This window comes from Oryzias latipes, chromosome 2, assembly GCF_053564925.1.
Source record: "Oryzias latipes strain Hd-rR chromosome 2, Olatipes_Hd-rR_3.1".
Taxonomy (NCBI): Eukaryota; Metazoa; Chordata; class Actinopteri; order Beloniformes; family Adrianichthyidae; genus Oryzias; species Oryzias latipes.
In genome coordinates, this window is record NC_136238.1 from 24,779,211 (window position 1) to 24,797,715 (window position 18,505).

Below are 18,505 nucleotides of genomic sequence, written 5' to 3' on the forward strand. Positions count from 1 at the left end.
TGAGGTCAAGTTGTCTGCAGGTCAGAACTCTGCTGTTATTCAGGTGACGTCAGACATACAGAGAAAGTGAGGAATCCAGGTGTCATATTTCTTGAAATTATTTGGCTCTTTGGTTTATTACTCCATGTTGTTTCAGACGACCGTGATCAAATACTTTTCAAAGTCTTTCATGGTGTTCACAACCTGAACCTTGGACCGGTCCTCTGGAACGAGCGGTGTGACGTAAATCCTGCAGCCTTTAACCCAAGTGTTCTCAATCTGCTTACGCTTCCTGAGAAGCCGTGCATGTTTTGAGATTTCAGCATTCCTTCTGGTCAGATGGTTGTTCAGATAAGCAGCCGAACCTTTCAGGTGTTTCCTTTGGGTCATCAAAGCTAGCTTGTGTTTGTGATTCACAAACCTGATGAGGATCGCTGGTTTATCCGTCTCCTTTCTCCTGGGGAGCAGGTGGCAGGTCTCGATGGTATTGAGATCCAGGGAAATCCCTTTAGATGTGAGAAATGTTTCCATTTGGCGTATCAGCGACTCTGCACCGATCTCCGTATTAGCACTGCTAGCTACGCTAGCGCTAGCATTAGCAGTGCTTGCTCCTGCTGTCAGTTTCGCTCGAGGCATGATTGGTACTCCAGTGAGAATGACATTATTCATCCTTACTTGCTGTTCCACATCGTCCAGTCTTTTCTCCAGAATCTCGACCCGGTTTTCTCGCTGCTCGTTTTGAGCCTGAAATCTTCGGAACTCTTCCATCATTTCCCAAAGTGGCGTTAGCTTAGCGGACACTTGTTCCATAAAACTTTTCAGCGTTTCTTGAATAATGTCAAGAGTCTTTTTGAGGTCTTTTTGTATTCCTGGGTTTTCTTCGGGGGCATGGTCGGCTCTCTTTTTTGGAGGAAATCAACTTTTTAAGTAATTTGAAGATAGTTGTATTCGCAGAGAGGCACGCCACGCGTCCTGCTGTGTAACCCGGAACTGTACAATGAATATTTCAAGCACCAGTTGCTCCAACTGGTGCTTGGTTCAGGGATATTTTAGAATGTCCGTCATTATTTCTTCGCGGCATTGTAGACGTTACTTGGTGTCTATCTTCTTCGCTGGTAGTGCTCAGAAAGGCAGTTTTGTGTTTGAGCGCCCCCAAGTTCTGTTTTACTGTAACTTCAGAAGCTCTAGACATGTGTGCAAAAGCGCCATTCTCATTGGTTGAATAGTTTTTGACGCGGCGCGTAAAACCAAAAAAACAAACCCGCGGCGTTTTTAAAAAACTGACGCTTTGATGCGTGGCGTTTTTTTGTGTCGGTGTGCACACTCACATTGGTGCCCTTTGTATAGTTACGAAGCGTTAAACGGCGGCAAAAATCGCGGGCGAAATTCGTCCCGGTGTGTACGGGCCTTTAGAAGTGTGTTTTGGATCATTGTCATGTTGGAAAAGTGTTCATTGACCAATGAAGTAATGGCAGCATCTTCTTCTTCAGTGTAGAGCACTACATTGTTGAGTTCATGATCCCATCAATGAAATGCAGCCCCCCCACACCAGCAGCACTCATGCAGCCCCACATCAGGAGACTACCACCACCATGTTTCACTGTAGGCACCATGCATTTATCTTTAAAATCCTCACCTTTGCAATGCCGTACAGCAGGGGTGCTCATTACGTCGAGAAGATTAAAAAAAAAGTACTTCTTAAAAATCCACAGCCAATCAAAATCTTCACCGAGAAGTACGGGAGTTGATTGACATGCAGAACGGCCAATCGGTCATCCTCTGATGCATACGTCGCTGCAGACATTTGTTTAAATTCACTGAGCGCAAACTCTGTCATCAGAGAGTTGCTCTCTGCCCCGCAGCACGTCAAGTTCCCGGCAGAAGGCCGCTTCGCACAAGTGGAGTGTTTATTGAAGCCGCCCCGCGTTTCTCCTCCTGCTATCAGCTCTGCAGTTCTCGCCCGATAAATACGAGCTCATAAGGAAGCTGTTATGTCCAAGACACGCGCTTCGTAGAGAGCCAGCAGCGCCTTTGAAACGCCATGATGCTCCCCCCATTGCACGGTTTACAGCAGAGCATGACATATGATGGTTGCTGCTTTCTGTCTTTGTAATAAAACGCCTCATCTGTTAATACAATAGTATCTTTGTCTAATCTTACTGTGTTCTTAATCATCAGTACATAAACAATAATGTTATAATAAACATAACTAACAAACATTTACTAATAGTATTTTATATATATATATATATATATATATATATATATATATATATATATATATATATATATATATATATATATATATATATTAAAACGCCCCTCTCACCCTCTGCGGGTGGTTTCTCCTCCAAGCTCGGGTCCTCTACCAGAGGGGCCTGGGAGCTTGAGGATCCTGCGCAGTATCTTAGCTGTTCCTAGCACTGCGCATTTCCTGACTGAGAGGTCTGAGGTCTTTTCAGGTATCTGTTGTAGCCACCCCTACAGCTTGGGGGTTACTGCCCCGAGTGCTCCAATTACCACAGGCACCACTGTCACCTTGACTTTCCAGGCTTTCTCCAGTTCTTCTCTGAGTCCCTGGTATTTCTCCCGTTTCTCATGTTCCTTCTTCCTGATGTTCCCATCGTTTGGCACTGCCACATCCACCACAACGGCTTTCCTCTGTTCTTTATCCACCACTACAATGTCTGGTTGGTTCGCCATTACCATCCTATCAGTCTGGATCTGGAAGCCCCACAGGATTTTTACCCTCTCATTCTCTACCACCTTCGGAGGTGTTTCCAGTCCATATTCTGCACACATGTTCCTGTATATTATTCCAGCCACTTGATTGTGGCGCTCCATGCATGCTTTACCTGCCAGCATCTTACATCCTGCAGTTATGTGCTGGATTGTTTCAGGCGCCTCTTTGCACAGCCTACACCTTGGGTCTTGTCTGGTGTGGTAGATCTGAGCCTCTATCGCTCTGGTGCTCAGGGCTTGTTCCTGAGCAGCCAGGATGAGCGCTTCAGTTCTGTCCTGTAGGCCAGCCCTTTCTAGCCATTGGTAGGACTTCTTGATCTCAGCCACTTCAGTTATGGTCTGGTGGTACATCCCATGCAGGGGTTTGTCCTCCCATGAGGATCTGTCCTCCAGCACTGTATCCTCTGCTCTCCATTGCCTGAGACATTCACTGAGCACACTGTCAGTTGGGGCCTTGAGCTTGATGTACTCATGCATCTTGGATGTTTCATCCTGGATAGTGGCTTCTACGCTCACTAGTCCTCGGCCTCCTTCCTTGCGGCTAGCATAAAGTCTATGGGTGCTGGATTTGGGGTGGAACCCTCCATGCATGGTGAGGAGCTTTCGTGTTTTAATATCTGTGATCTGTATCTCTTCCTTTGGCCATCTTATTATTCCTGCAGGGTATCTGATTACTGGCAGTGCGTAGCTGTTTATTTTTGCCATTGAGCTGGCTTCTCAGGACTTGCCTCACCCGTTGGAGGTATTTAGCTGTTGCAGCTTTCCTTGTTGCCTGCTCGAGGTTGCCATTTGCCTGCAGAATTCCAAGGTACTTGTAACTGTCCTCGATGCTATTGTTCCTTCTGGGAGTGAGACCCCTCCTGTGTGGACTACCTTGCCTCTCTTTGTCACCATCCGGCTGCATTTCTCGAGCCCGAATGGCATTCCAATGTTAGTACTGCAGATCCTGGTGGTGTGGATCAGGGAGTCAATGTCACGCTCGCTCTTAGCATATAGCTTGATGTCATCCATGTAGAGGAGGTGACTGATGTTGGCCCCATTTCTGAGTCGGTATCCATAGCCAGTCTTGTTGATTATTTGGCTGAGGGGGTTCAGACCTATGCAGAACAGCAGTGGGGACAGAGCATCACCTTGGTATATCCCACATTTGATGGACACTTGTGCAAGTGGCTTCCCATTGGCTTCAAGGGTGGTTTTCCACAGCTTCATTGAGTTTGCTATGAAGGCTCTTAGAGTCCTGTTGATGTTGTACAGCTTCAAGCATTCAGTGATCCATGTGTGTGGCATTGAGTCATAGGCCTTCTTGTAATCAATCCAGGCTGTGCACAGGTTGGTATGTCGTGACTTGCAGTCTTGAGCGACTGTTCTGTCGACCAGGAATTGGTGTTTGGCTCCTCTGGAGTCTCTACCAATGCCCTTCTGTGTGTTGCTCATGAATTGATCCATGTGCCTATTTATCTTGGTTGCAATGATGCCAGACATGAGCTTCCATGTTGTGGAGAGACAGGTTATTGGCCGGTAGTTGGATGGGACTGCACCCTTTGAGGGATCCTTCTGGATCAGGATCGTTCGCCCTTCTGTTAGCCATTCGGGGTGAGTCCCATCTCTTAGCAGCTGGTTCATTTGTGCTGCCAGGCGCTCGTGGAGTGCGGTAAGCTTCTTTAGCCAGTAGGCATGTATCTTGTCAGGGCAAGGTACTGTCCAGTTTTTCATACCTGAGACTCTTCCTTGGATGTCTGCCACTGTGATGGTTACTGGATTCTGTTCAGGGAGGTTGCTATGTTCTTTTTCTTTTCTCAGAGAGACCAGCCACTGGGCATTGCTGTTATGTGCTGTCTCTCTCTCCCATATACTTTTCCAGTACTGTTCAGTTTCCAGCCTTGGTGGGTCTGCTCGGCTGTTTTGACCCTGTCACTGAGCGTACACTTTTGCAGGTTGAGTTGCGAAGAGCCTGTTTATTCGTCTGGCTTCATTGTCTCTTGTGTAACTCTTTAGGCGGCTGCTCAAGGCTAGGAGCCTTTGTTTGGCAGTTTCCAGTGCTTCAGGTATGGACATCTGGCTATATATTGACATGCAGAACGGACATCCTCTGATGCATATGTCGCTGCAGACATTTGTTTAAATTCACTGAGCGCAAACTCTGTCATCAGAGAGTTTATATATATATATCTATATCTATATCTATATATATATATATATATATATATATATATATATATATATATATATATATATATATATATATATATATATATATATATAGTTTATATATATATATATAGGTAGATCTTCAAGACATTGTCGATTCAAAAGTAGTTCACACGCCAAAAAAGTGTGAGCACCCCTGCTGTACAGTTTTAAAACCATTAGTTTTGACCAGTGGTTCTTAACCCCACCAGTTTCATATGCGCATTAACCGAACCCTACTTTGGTGTAAAATAAAATATGATTTTCTTTTCAAATGTAAGACATATAGTTTTTCTACTGGTGCACAATTTGAACTGTGCAGAACAAACAGATGTCTTTACTCATGCCTTCTATCCTGTCACTGATGGTGTCATTTGAAAGAGTAATTTGGGATTATTTCCCTTCGGCCGCTGTTCCGAGTATCAGATTCGCCATTTTTAACACATCTGGTTTTACAAGTGTTGCACCAATGGTGTGTGGCTTGCCCTGCTTTGCGTTCAGGTACGCAACTTTATATGATGTTGTGAGGATCGTTTTTTTAATGGGAACAAATCCAAGAGCAGGCAGAGTGGCCTTATCATCAAATCTGGCTCTCTGAACCTTGAATTCAGCAAGTGTTGTGTTCTTATATTCTCTATCTCCATGCAGCTTCTCAAAGTGTTCCTTTAGTTTTGCCGGTGTGAGGCTAGAGTTGCTCAACTTGGCATTGCAAATTATACAGATAGGACCCTAACTCCCATCCCGTTCCGTGATACATGAGAATCCATATTGTACATATTTGTCCAACCACTTACTTTTTTTTGCTCAACATTATTGGTATGGATTAAAATATATAAAAAAGTAATTACACGACGTACCACAACAACATTCACACGTTGGATCAATCATGAGTGCTCGCAGCACTGATTGGCCAAGCAATGTCACGTGATCATTTGCAGCCAGTGATGGCCAAGCGGGGCATACCATCGCGTACAGACATGATGAGTCTGTGTGTCTTGGCCTCCGTGACAGGAGCTCCACTGAACCCTTGAGACCAACTCACCGAACCCCTAGGGTTCGATCGAACCCAGGTTAAGAACCACTGGTTTTGACAATGGTGATCTTTGTCTCATTACTCCAGAGTATTGAGTCTCAGTAGTCTTCATCTGTTTCAGATGAGCCCTAGTAAATTCTAGGCATGCTTTTTTGTGGACGGGCTTTAGGAGAGGCTTCCTTCCTGGACGATAACCAAGCATGCCATGTCCTCTGCAGTGTGCGCCGTATGGCGTCACGGGAAACAGTGTCTCCAGTTTAGATTTCTACTGCTGCAGTGAACTTTCATGGTGGTTTTCTTCAACCCTTCTCATCAGAAGACCCTCCTGTCGAGATGTTGGCTTGCACGGACAGCCTGGACGTCTCTGTATGATGTTGACACTTCCATCTTTCTCTAATTTCTGGATCACTTTTGCAGTAGTAAATTTGACTGATATGTAAAGCTTTGCTGATCTTGTAGCCCTCACCTTTTTTGTGCAAAGAAAGGATTTCCTTTCTCAGATTTGGTGACATTTCTTTTCCATGGGGAGCCATTGCTGACAGCATGAAATGGGAAGGGCTGTTCTTTAAGAAATGCCCTTTTATGGTCACCTGTGTGCTGGACACCTCTTAAATAAGTCATCAGACTCAACTGTGGTTGGATGCCTGTTAATTAGAAATTTGTAGTCTTGAGTTTGTCTTTTGTCATAAGACTATGACTGAGGTGTACTCATTTTTGCAACATGGGTTTGATTTAATTTGTTAGGAAATCAATTTTTTGTATGTAAATTAAGAGATCCTGTTTGCAATCAATGACCCACCTTTGTAGGAGTATTTTGTAATTTAATATTTCACAGAAAATGTTTATTCTGAAAGGAAGTTAAAGGTTTTCTGACACATTTAGTAAGGTGTATTCATTTATGCTGAGCATTGTTTTCATTCATTCATTCATTCATTCATTCATTCATTCATTCATTCATTCATTCATTCATTCATTCATTCATTCCTTTTTCTATTCCGTTTTCCCCTTTCGGGGTCACTGGGCTGCCGGAGCCTATCCCGGCCACTTGTGGGCGAATGCAGGGGGCACCCTGGACAGGTCTCCAGTCTGTCGCAGGGTAAGGCAAGGCAAGGCAAGGCAAGTTTATTTGTATAGCACAATTCGTACACAAAGTAATTCAAGGTGCTTCACAAAACAGAAAAATGCATTAAAATCACAATACATCATAGAAATAATCAACATAAAATTTACTTTAAAAGAAAAGGAAAAAAAACATTTAAAAAGAACGGAAGGAAAGAAAAGTGCAGATAGGACATTTCAGTCATATACACGGCTAAACAGAAATGTTTTAAGTCTAGATTTGAACATGAACAAAGAAGAGGCCTGTCTTACGCCTTCAGGGAGGCTGTTCCAGATTTTAGCTGCAGAATATTGAAACGATGATTCCCCTTGTTTAGTTCTGACTCTGGGAATCAACAGGAGGCCGGTCCCTGAGGTCCTCAGAGTACGAGATGGTTCATATGGCACTAACATGTCAGAGATTTTACTTTGGTGCGTGGCCATGGAGAGACTTGTACACAAGCAGAGCTGCTTTGAAGTCTATTCTTTGAGGTACAGGGAGCCAGTGCAAAGACCTGAGCACAGGACTAATGTGATCATACTTCCTGGTTTTGGTCAGGACTCGGGCAGCAGCATTCTGGATGTACTGAAGCTGTTTTACAGCTCGTTTGGAGAGGCCGGTGAGCAGGCCGTTACAGTAGTCTAACCTACTGGAGACAAATGCATGGATAAGTATCTCCAGGTCTCGCTTTGAGATTATGTTTTTGATTTTGGCAATGTTTTTCAGGTGGTAAAATGCCGCTGATGTTACTGACTTGATATGGCTGTTAAAGTTCAGGTCAGAGTCCATGATTACCCCTAGATTTCTGACTTGATTTGAGGGTTTAAGAGACAGAGAATGAAGGTAGCTGCTGGCAATTTCTCTTTGTTTCTGTGGGCCAAAAACAATAACTTCGGTCTTGTCTGAGTTTAGCTGGAGAAAGTTGTTCTGCATCCACGCGCTGATCTGTTGGAGGCAGTGGTTGAGTGAATCCACTGGCCCATATTCACCTGTTGTCAGTGACACATAGATCTGAGTATAATCTGCATAGTTGTGATAAGAAATGTTATTACTGCGTATTAACTGCCCTAGTGGCAGCATGTAGAGGTTGAACAGAAGGGGTCCCAGGATCGATCCCTGGGGCACACCACAATTCAAGCCCATGTAGTCTGAGATAGGGTTGTACCGATGGACGATATCATCGTCCATCGTGATGGGTGACTGACATCCCGATGGAGAGACCACCATCGTGATGCCACGCCCCCGCCACGTTGCGCGTCGACACCATAAGCCGCGGTTACATGTACAAAATATCTTGATGGGATCAATGGTCGGATTAGAATCCAACCGTGTACATGGGCCCAGAAAAATGTTTTTAAAATATAAAAACGTTCACTAAGGTCACACTTTCCGTCGGAATAAATCATTCGCCCATGCGCAGTAGGGTTTGAAAAACGGAAGGATATAAACTCCGCCGAGCGGCTTTTTTTCTTCAAACTTTATTGTATGTAACAATTCAATACAAAACAATGTTAAATAGCGCCGAGCGGCTATATACATTGACATGTCAGCTCGGTAAAATACGAGATGATCTTCTAAACGTGCTTTTAATAATGTTACGGTTATTATGAAACACCTGTTCGCTCATCATTTGAATTTTAATCCGTGTGGTCAGTGCTTTTTCTGAACGAAGCCAGGATTAGCAGTATGCTAACACGGGCTAACAGCATTAGCTGGGTGGTGCTGCTTGCTGGCTGCTCGTAAACATGTAAGAATAACATCAGCCTTTATTTAGTCGGGACACGACTGGAAAAACAAATCCGCGTGATTGTTTGAATGTTTTCTAAGGACTGAGCGACATTTCTGCTTTGAAGCTCAAACCGCTGTGTCTGCTGACGATCCGAGCTGTGCACAGACACACACTTTTAGACCCGGTTCTGAGTTCGGTTGCTTGTACCCCTAGAGCTGCGGGACGGATCGCAGTCTTAAATCTCCCACACATATCGCTCATGTACCCCCCCCCCCTTCCCATCAAACACAAAGCTGTAAATCCGCACTCCCCCGGAAGTGCGGGAGCGGACTACTTCTCTTCTATTTTGTTTGTTACTTTTTTTGTTAAAGTCACCTCCCTCAGTTTATACTGGATCATCGCGGATTGGGAAATAAAATGAAAAAAGCAAAAAAACGAATAGCAGTTATATAAGAACGAAAAATGTAAAAATACACCCCCCCCCCCCCCCCCCCCCGACGATGTCATCGTCCATCCCGATGGTTGACAGCAAACATCGTCAACGGCCAATTTAAGGGACATCGCCCAACCCTAGTCTGAGACACAACTCCCAATTTCAACAATATATTTCCTGTCTTCTAGATAAGACTTGAGCCAACTTAGGGCAGATCCAGAGATGCCAACCCAGTCTTGGAGTCTGTGCAAAACGATCCCATGATTAACAGTATCAAAGGGAGCGCTCAGGTCTAGCAGGATTAAGACAGAGATTTTTCCATCATCAGTGTTCAGGCGGATGTCATTGGTTACCTTGATAAGAGCAGTTTCTGTGCTATGATGGGGTCTAAAACCTGACTGGAAAACATCAAACGAATTGTTTAATAAGAGAAAGTCAGTGAGCTGTTGGTAGACAACTTTTTCAAGGACTTTTCCTAAAAATGGCAGATTAGAGATAGGTCTGTAATTATTCAGTACAGTGGGATCAAGACCGCTCTTTTTCAGGAGGGGTTTAATGACTGCAGTTTTTAAGGCCTCTGGAAATATTCCAGATTGAAGAGACATGTTAACTATTTTAGTAATTGATGGCAACACACTGTTCAAGACAGACTTTAGAAATCTAGTGGGTAACACATCAAGGCAGCATGTAGACGAGCTCAGACGGGTGATGGTCTCTTGGACAATTTGGTCAGTGACAGGTACAAAGTGAGTCAGCTTAGAGTGAGTAGGTGGCCGTTGGATAGTTATGTGTTGTGGAATTGATGGCTTTTTTAATGCCCTGAACCTTGTCATTGAAAAATACAGCAAACTCATTACATTTAGGTGTACAAACCAGTTCTATTGGTAGCTGGGTTGGAGGGTTAGTTAATCTGTTAACTGTTGTGAACAGGGTACGAGAGTTGCTGCTGCAACTTCCAATTATTTCAGAGAAGTACCTTTCCCTTGTTCTGCATAAGATCTGGTTGTAAGCGTACAACTCCGCCTTATATATTCCATAAGGAACCTGGTGTTTTGACTTGCGCCACTTTCGCTCGGCTCTGCGGCACTGTTGTTTCTGTGCCCTGACTAGATCATCATTCCTCCAGGGAGCTTTCTGTCTATGTTTTCTCAATTTAACTTTCATAAGGGCAATGGCATCCAGAACATTCAAGATGCTAGAAGTAACAGAATTCAGTATTTCATCAACATTGGCACCAGAGACGTTTTCAGGGTTTATCATTTCTACAAACTGTGCCCTAGTGCTCTCATTTATTTGTCTCCTTTGGACAACTGCAGGGCCAGGCGGTGGTTTGGGAGCAACAGACAGGTCAAAGAATACACAGAAATGATCAGAGAGGGCGACATCAACCACACTGACATTGTAAATAATAAACCCCCTTGTGATGAGCAGGTCCAGAGTGTGCCCTCTGCTGTGGGTGGGGCAACTCACATGCTGAATTAGACCAAAGGTTTCAAGGACAGCATTGAGCTCTTTTGCATTTCTGTCATTGACATTATCAACATGAACATTAAAATCACCTGTAATGACTAGACCATCAAAGTCTGTGCACACAACTGAGAGCATTTCAGTGAAATCATCAATAAAACTTTGGCTGTGCTGAGGAGGTTTGTACATGACTATGCAGAGTAAGGGAGGAGTTTGATTTAGCTCAATCTTAAAGGACACATACTCAAATGATGAAAACACACCAAATGATAGTCTGCGGGTTGCAATATTTTCTCTAAACAGTGCAGAAACGCCTCCACCCTATTTTCTCTTATTTCCGATTCATGTTTGTAGTTGGGGGGAGTTGATTCGACTAGAACTATGTTTCCTGTGTTTTTGTCAAGCCATGTTTCAGTTAATAACATAAAATCAAGATTAAAAGAAGAGATAAGATTATTGATTAAAAATGATTTGTTGCATAAAGATCTGACATTGAGTGCAGCAAGTTTGAGCTTAGTTTCCTTGGGACTGGTCAAAACCTTCTTGCAAGGGATGTGAACTAGATTTCTTTGATTGGACAATCTAACTGCCCTTTTTTGCATTCTACGTGGTGCAACTACAGGTATAGCACCAGAAGGAAGCTGTTCATCACAGGGCCCCAGTTTGACATAACCTTTCCTAGGACACTGGGGGCCCGTTTCATCCTAGCTCCGGGGAATAGCACCTCTAGAGGCGCGCAGGAGAGGTTGAGTTGAGGGTAGTTTGGGTGATGGACCGGGAGGAGTGGGAGCTGGACGGGATTTGGGTCAACGACGGAGGGGGCGTGTTGGAGGGGGTTTGGATGAAGGCCGTGTTGGAGGGACTTTGGGTTAAGGATAAGGAGGGGGCGCTGGAGGGTAAATGTCCACAATCCACACACACATCCATTCATTCTCACACTCACACCTAGGGACAATTCAGAGTTGCCATTTAACCTATGAAGCATGTTTTTGGACGGTGGGAGGAAGCCGGAGATCCCTAGGAGAACCCACGCGTGCACTGGGAGAACATGCAAACTCCACACAGAAAGGTCCCCCATCGATGTTCTGTTTCAGGTGAAACGGGGGCCTTCTTGCTGTGAGGCACGAGCGCTAACCACTGCTCCACCGTGCAGCTGAGCATTGTATTTATTTTAATTTGTCCCACACTGGACCATAAAGTGTCATGATTTTTTTAATTTATTTTATTTTTTTATTGACATTTTAAATGAATGAATGAATTTATTCAATTATTTTATATTCAATTTATTTATTTCAATGAGTCTCTTCTGGTCCTCCAGACTCCTCAGACATTTTTTCCAATGATTACAGAGTTTATTGATGCTTGAAAAAACCCAAAAGTCCTGGAAACGTATAAAATTCTCCTTGTTGTGTTTGTGTCCCTGCAGTCCTCCCCCAGCATTGGATGACTGAAGAGGAAGATCAATGCAACCAGCAGATTAACTTCAGGGTGGAACAGGAGGACCCAGAACCTCCACAGGTTAAAGAAGAACAGGAGGAACCAGAACCTCCACAGATTAAAGAAGAACGGGAGGAACCAGAACCTCCACAGATTCGAGAGGAACAGGAGGACCCAGAACCTCCACAGGTTAAAGAAGAACAGGAGGAACCAGAACCTCCTCAGATTAAAGAAGAACAGGAGGAACCAGAACCTCCAAAGATGAAAGAGGAACCAGGGGAGCTCTGCATCAGTCAGGATGAAGATCAGATTGATCTGAAGCAGGAGACTGATACCTTGATGGAGATTCCTACTTATGAGGAAGATGAGAACAGTGAAGCAGATCTAAACAATCACCAGAGCTTTAATGTAACTGATAGTCAGGATGAAGAAGGAAACCAACATGAAGAATCAACATCAACTACAGATGAAGAGACAGAATCATCATCAACTACAGATGAAGAGACTGAATCAACATCAACTAAAGATGAAGAGACAGAATCAACATCAACTACCGATGAAGAGACAGACCCACAGAACAGAGATAAGAGGAAGAGGAGGGACAGAAGTCCTGTCCAAAGTGTGGACAGCTCTCACATGTCAGCAGGTCAGTGTGACTCTGATCTTCATCTTCACACTATCGGTATGTTCACTTCAACAACGGTTCTATCTTGAGCTTCAAGCTCTCCAAACATGCAGTCCATCAACAGCGTGTCTTGGAAGAGTCTCTTCTGTCCCTTCCAGTTGAAAAAACAGAAGACATTGTTGGTCAGTGCAGCCGACAACATTCTTCAAATCATATGGTATTAGTTAGTCCCTCCAGCTAACGACAAACAGGAAACCTTAACGGATCAAAGAGAAAATTGTTAGCAGATAAAGAAGTCTGTAATAATAATCGATTGGATTTTCAAGACGCCCAAAGCGCTTACAGTGTGTTCCTTATTCATTCGCTTCTCATTCATACTTGGTGATGGTAAGCTACTGATGTAGCCACAGCTGCCCTGGGGCAGACTCAGAGAGGCGTGACTGCCAGTTTGGGCCTACAGCCCCTCTGACCATCACCGGGATCATTCATGCACATTCACACACCAGTGGAGCCACACTGGAGGCAAGGAGGGTGAAGTGTCTTGCCCAAGGACACAACAACATTTGGCTGGTGGGAGCGGGGTTCGAACCGCTGACTCTTTAATCATTGGACGACCCGCTCAACCGCCTGAGCCACTGTTGTTCAGTTTTTTTCAGCAGATTTCTCTGTCAAACTGTCAAATAATCATTTGTTTTATAGTTTTGAACCAGCCGTCAAGCGGTGGCAGGGGGATATTTCGAAAAACATACAGTAATTTTGGTAAAATGTTCGTTTTGTATACATTAATTCGACCGATCAGTGATGTAGGACGCTGCATCCATCTATTAATACTGTCATTTATTTCTTTTGTTATAAAGTCATAATTATTTTGAACTGTTACTGCTATGTTTGGAAAAATGCTTAAACCTAAGTATGTAAACGAATGGACTGAGCGGAAATTATTTATGACTGTTGGTGGCCTTTAATTTTTATTGTCGTTCAGCAGTAATACCTTCGCACAGCGGAGCGCGAAGCTCCAGATCGCTGAAGGCGGAAATGCTGCTACGATCTGAGAAACAATCATATGAATTTGTGTTTCCAGTGGTGTCCAGAACAAAATAAAGACTGATGTAATTCCCACATACAAGCGTATCTGCACCTTCGCGCTGAATTTGCTGTTTGACAGCTGGAGCCCCATCAACAGATAGCAGATTTCTCCGTGCTCCGTGCTAAACGTTGCTGGTGGACCAACACTCAGCGCGAAGCTGCAGGAGACTATCTTCATAATGTGATTTTATTACAGTTATGATTATATTTTAGGGCCTGCTCTGCTCGATCATATGTTTTTAAATCCGTGAGGTCAGACGACGCTAAAGTTGGCTTACGATTCACAGCTTCTGATTCGCGAGGGCACTAAAGGAACATTCTGCTGCATTTTTCACATTAAGATCACGTAAAACCGGGTCCTGTTCACAAACCGCTGGACCTGGCCTGCTCAAACCTGGATCTTAATAAATCAAACAGCAAATTCAGCGCGAAGCTCCAGATAAATTTGTTTGTGGGAATTACATCAGTCTTTATTTTGTTCTGGACACCACTGGAAACACAAATTCATATGATGGTTTCTCAGATCGCAGCAGCATTTCCACCTTCAGCGATCTGGAGCTTCGCGCTCCGCAATGCGAAGGCAGCTGGCGGTCCGAAGAACCAAAGCTTGTCCGCGGTGCGTCAGGAGGAGGACCGCAGAAGGCGGACATGCTGCTATGTAGTCCTGAGAAGCTGTGGAAACTCATCAGAAGTTCACAACCAACACAAAACCCTCGTCTCTGCCGCTAACACAGTCTGCTCCTGGTGCGTGTGTGTGTGTCAGTCAGCGGCCGGACACACAGAGAAAGCAGTGACGTCATCGCCCCGCCTCCCCTCTGCTAATGCTTTTTCTAAATGAATATTGCGACAATGTGCGCGGGGTGGATGTGAAAAAGCAAATGCAATCCCCTCTTTGCATTTTCATTTTAATTATGACACAGAATAAGCGGTTTTAAGTATAAAATGAAAAGGCATTTTGAAATATTGCTTTTTCTTTTTAATTTTGAGTCAAAAAATGCAGCTACATTTTGAAAATTAAAAAGCATTTCTGTTAATCCATTTTAATTGTCAAATTAGACATTTCTAAATGAATTATGCTACACATTTACCAGTGACCTTTTTGAAAATGAAATGTCAAATACCATTTTATTTATCATTTTAATTAAGTGACAGAATTAGCTGTGTTGAGGAAGGAAATGAAAAAGCATTTTGGTGGATTGCTTTTTCATTATATTTCTGAGTCAAAAAATGCTTTTTCATTTTGAAAATGAAATCTTAAGAAGGCTTTTGACACTGTTAATCAGAAAATCTTACAGTCAAAATTATGCAATTTTAACTTTTCTTTTGATGCACTGCAATGGATTGATTCTTACTTCACTGACCGCTCCAAACTTGTCAAAGTCCAGTCATTTGAATCTGCAGCTCTCAGTCTACCAGCTGGTATTCCCAAGGATCAATTTTGGGACCTTTGCTATTTTCACTGTACATTAAAGACTTTCCATCTAGTTGTCCTGATGTTTCTGTGGAGATGTATGCTGATGACACTGTAGTCTGTGTTCATGGCAGTAATTCTTCTCAGGTGGCTGAGAAGCTCACCAATGCCATGGTTAACATCACAGCTTGGTTGAAATATTCTTGTTTACAGCTAAACATGTCTAAAACATTTGCAATGTTTTTCACCAAGTCCAATAATAATCTCACTGCTGAACCAGATGTTTTTGTTTCAGGAGAAAGGCTACAGATTGTATCAGAACACAAATATCTGGGTGTCATACTGGATTCAAAGCTGTCTTTCAAATCACACATCAAAAGGGTCTGCAACAGAATCAAATTCAACCTCATTAATTTTAGACACATTCGCCACCAGATGTCCACATAGTCAGCAAAAATGTACATGCACTCTATGATTTTATCTCATATCATTTACTGTTTGCCTGTCTGGTCACAGACTTGCAATACATCTTTAAAACCTCTCCAAACATTATACAAACTGTTAAAACTTTGGATAAAAAACCCAACATATTTCACCATTGTACAATATTACAAAAACATGGTTTACTGAATTGGGACAACATGGTCAAATATTCAAATCTCTGTCTCGTGTACAAAATCCTTCATGGCTTATCATTCCCTCCTCTTCACCAGTTAATTAACATCCGGACAGCAGGACTTGGAGTGCAGTCAGAGGAGACGGTATCATTCCCTTCAGAAAAAGCGTTTTTGGTCAGACTGCTTTTTCTGTTAGAGCTGCTACTGAGTGGAACTTCACACCTGTTAGTATCAGAAATCAAAACACATATCATTTATTCAAGACACAATTAAAGAAATGGCTCATTGACAATCAGAGCTGTCAACACTGAGTACCTTTCCTCTCACTGATCCTCGCTACTGTCAAGTCTTTTATATGTGTGTATGTTCTTACATTTGTCTGATTTTAGATTGTTTTATCACTAATTTGTTTTTAGGTTAACTGCTTATTTTATTGAATGCATTGTTTAATATATATATGTAATTTTATGTAAATACATGTAAGTAATTTTACTTTGATCTTTTAGGGTGATTTTAACATCTTCCCAGGAACTGCAGATGAAAAATAGCCCTTTGGCTAACTCTGGCATATTGACAGCAAGCTTTATTAATGTGCGCTGTCCCCTATATTAAATAAATAAGTAAAAAAAAAAAAAAAAACAGCCAGCATGTGCAGCAGCTCCGTAATACAAGACGATCTTCCAAACGGGCTTTTTATTAATGTTATGAATGTTATGAAGTGCCTGTTCGCTCATCGTTATATTTAATCCGTGTGGTCAGTGCTTTTTTGTGGAAGAATTAAGCTGGACGAAGGGTTAGGACAGGTTATAAACACAGGCTAACAACATTAGCCTTGATGGACACAATATCCAGGACCGTGCGAGAAACGCAGCAATCTGCATCTTGGCTGCACATAAATGTATGGAAATAACATCAGCCTTTATTTTGTCGGGACACAACTGGAAACACAAATCCACATGATTGTTTGAACAGTTTCTAAGGACTGCGCAACATTTATTTCTGCTCTGAAAAGTTCACACACCGCCCCAAAGCCGCTCTGTGAGCTAGCGGCCCGAGCTCTGTTTGAACACGGTTCCTCCTGAGTCCTGCAGCCGCTAACCCAGAGCGGCGGGACGGCTCGCAGTCTGAATTCTCCCACACATAACAAAACGCACACGTAAAAAAGCATCCTCCCCCCCCTCAGATACAAAATTATTAATCCGGCTGCTATGCTCACTCGGGTGCCAGTGGACCGAGTGAGCGTCGGGGGACACGAAGCGCTCCCCCTCCGCATCTTTTTTTTTTTTTTTTTAACTTGTCCTGTCCAACAGCTGGGCAGACAGATGAGAGCTGAGGGCCTCTTGTGTTGGACATATTTTACTTTAACAAGAGGGGTTATTAATCTTCAGACAAACCAAAGGTATGTCTGAATAAACCCCTTTTGTAATCGAGGCCAAACTTTATTAATTTCAATCATGTTTGAAAATCCTTGGTGTTGGACCGGACGGAAAAGGAAAGGAGGGAAGAAGAGAGAGGGATGTCAGAGAGGGGGGGTTGACAGTGGGAGGGGGGGAGGGATAAGACCATGAAGCAGCATAGAACAGACAGGTTTACTGGTTGTTTATCATTACGGTAAGATTCAAATGTAGTACAACAAGGGCAGAGCCTGTCCACACACACACTGAAATGTTATCAAAACACTTGCTAGCTGCAAAAATGTCCACATGTCAACATGTACACAGAACAGATAGTGTTTACACACGCATACCTATGACTTTAAACCAACTAGTGTGAAATCTTTCATTCATTCAATCATGCAAACTATTGGTGCAAAGGTGAGCTAACACCTGTGCTCAGGTGAGTGTTTATGTTCTTTTAAAATGGATGGTGGAATGTGAAAAGAAGGAGGAGCGCCCAGCCACCCCCACACCCAGACCCCCGCCGCAGCAGCAGTGGCAGCCGGAACCCCCCAACGCCACACGGCAGCAGGCAGGGGACAACCGCCCCCCGGCCGACCAAACCTGCCACCCAGGCCAGGACCAGCAGGACCGCCGCGAGGCCCCCAGAGCCAGAGAGCAGGGAAGCACGAGGGAAAGAGAGCGCCGCCCCAGCCCAACCAGGAGAGCAGCCCCCCCGCCGCGCCGGAAGGGCACCCACAGCTCCAGACGAGCACCACATCACCACCCAGGAGTTCCGGGCATCCCCCCGCCCCAACCCCAGGTACGAGCCAGGACCCCCCAAGAGAGAACCGCTCCGCACTCCAGGCAGCCACCCAGCAGGGGCCAGCCACCCCCACCCCGGAGGGGAGCACCCCGGGGAAAAAGAGGGGCCCACAAGGGGTGTTGTAAACATGGCCCGACCAGGCTCGGCCACTGTGGGAAGTTTGGCGGGGCCCAGGGGCAAGGACCAGAACCCACCCCCAGGGACACGGACACCCCCAGCTCAGGTGCTATGTGAACACCCGCCCCCCAACCCCCGAGTAGAGATAGTACCGTAGCCCAGGAGACCGGCACCCAGGGGGCAGCCGTCGCCAAGGGACCCGTACCCCCCACCAGGGAAGGGGTAGGGGACAGATGGTCCTATGTCCCACCTTCCTTGCAAAATGTGTGTGCATGTATGTGTGTTTGTGAGGTTGTATGTGTGCATGTGTGTGTGTTTTATGTTGGAGTGTATATTTTGAG

At 44.2% G+C, this 18,505-nt stretch overlaps 3 protein-coding genes across 7 annotated transcripts in view; 2 read left to right on the plus strand and 1 right to left on the minus strand.

The window, feature by feature from the left end:
- LOC144986719 (NLR family CARD domain-containing protein 3-like) overlaps positions 1-18,505 on the plus strand; it is a 674,722-nt gene that overhangs the window by 243,196 nt on the left and 413,021 nt on the right. The window lies entirely within an intron of this gene.
- LOC144987779 (uncharacterized) overlaps positions 1-18,505 on the minus strand; it is a 149,000-nt gene that overhangs the window by 75,920 nt on the left and 54,575 nt on the right. The gene's annotated exons all lie outside the window — the stretch shown is intronic.
- The window catches only part of LOC144986915 (uncharacterized), a 52,549-nt gene that overhangs the window by 24,858 nt on the left and 9,186 nt on the right, over positions 1-18,505 (plus strand). For both annotated transcript variants that reach the window (XM_078935635.1, XM_078935640.1), the window contains exon 2: positions 12,096-12,752. In XM_078935635.1, the coding sequence (XP_078791761.1) occupies positions 12,096-12,752 (657 nt within the window). The remainder of the gene's footprint in view (positions 1-12,095; positions 12,753-18,505) is intronic.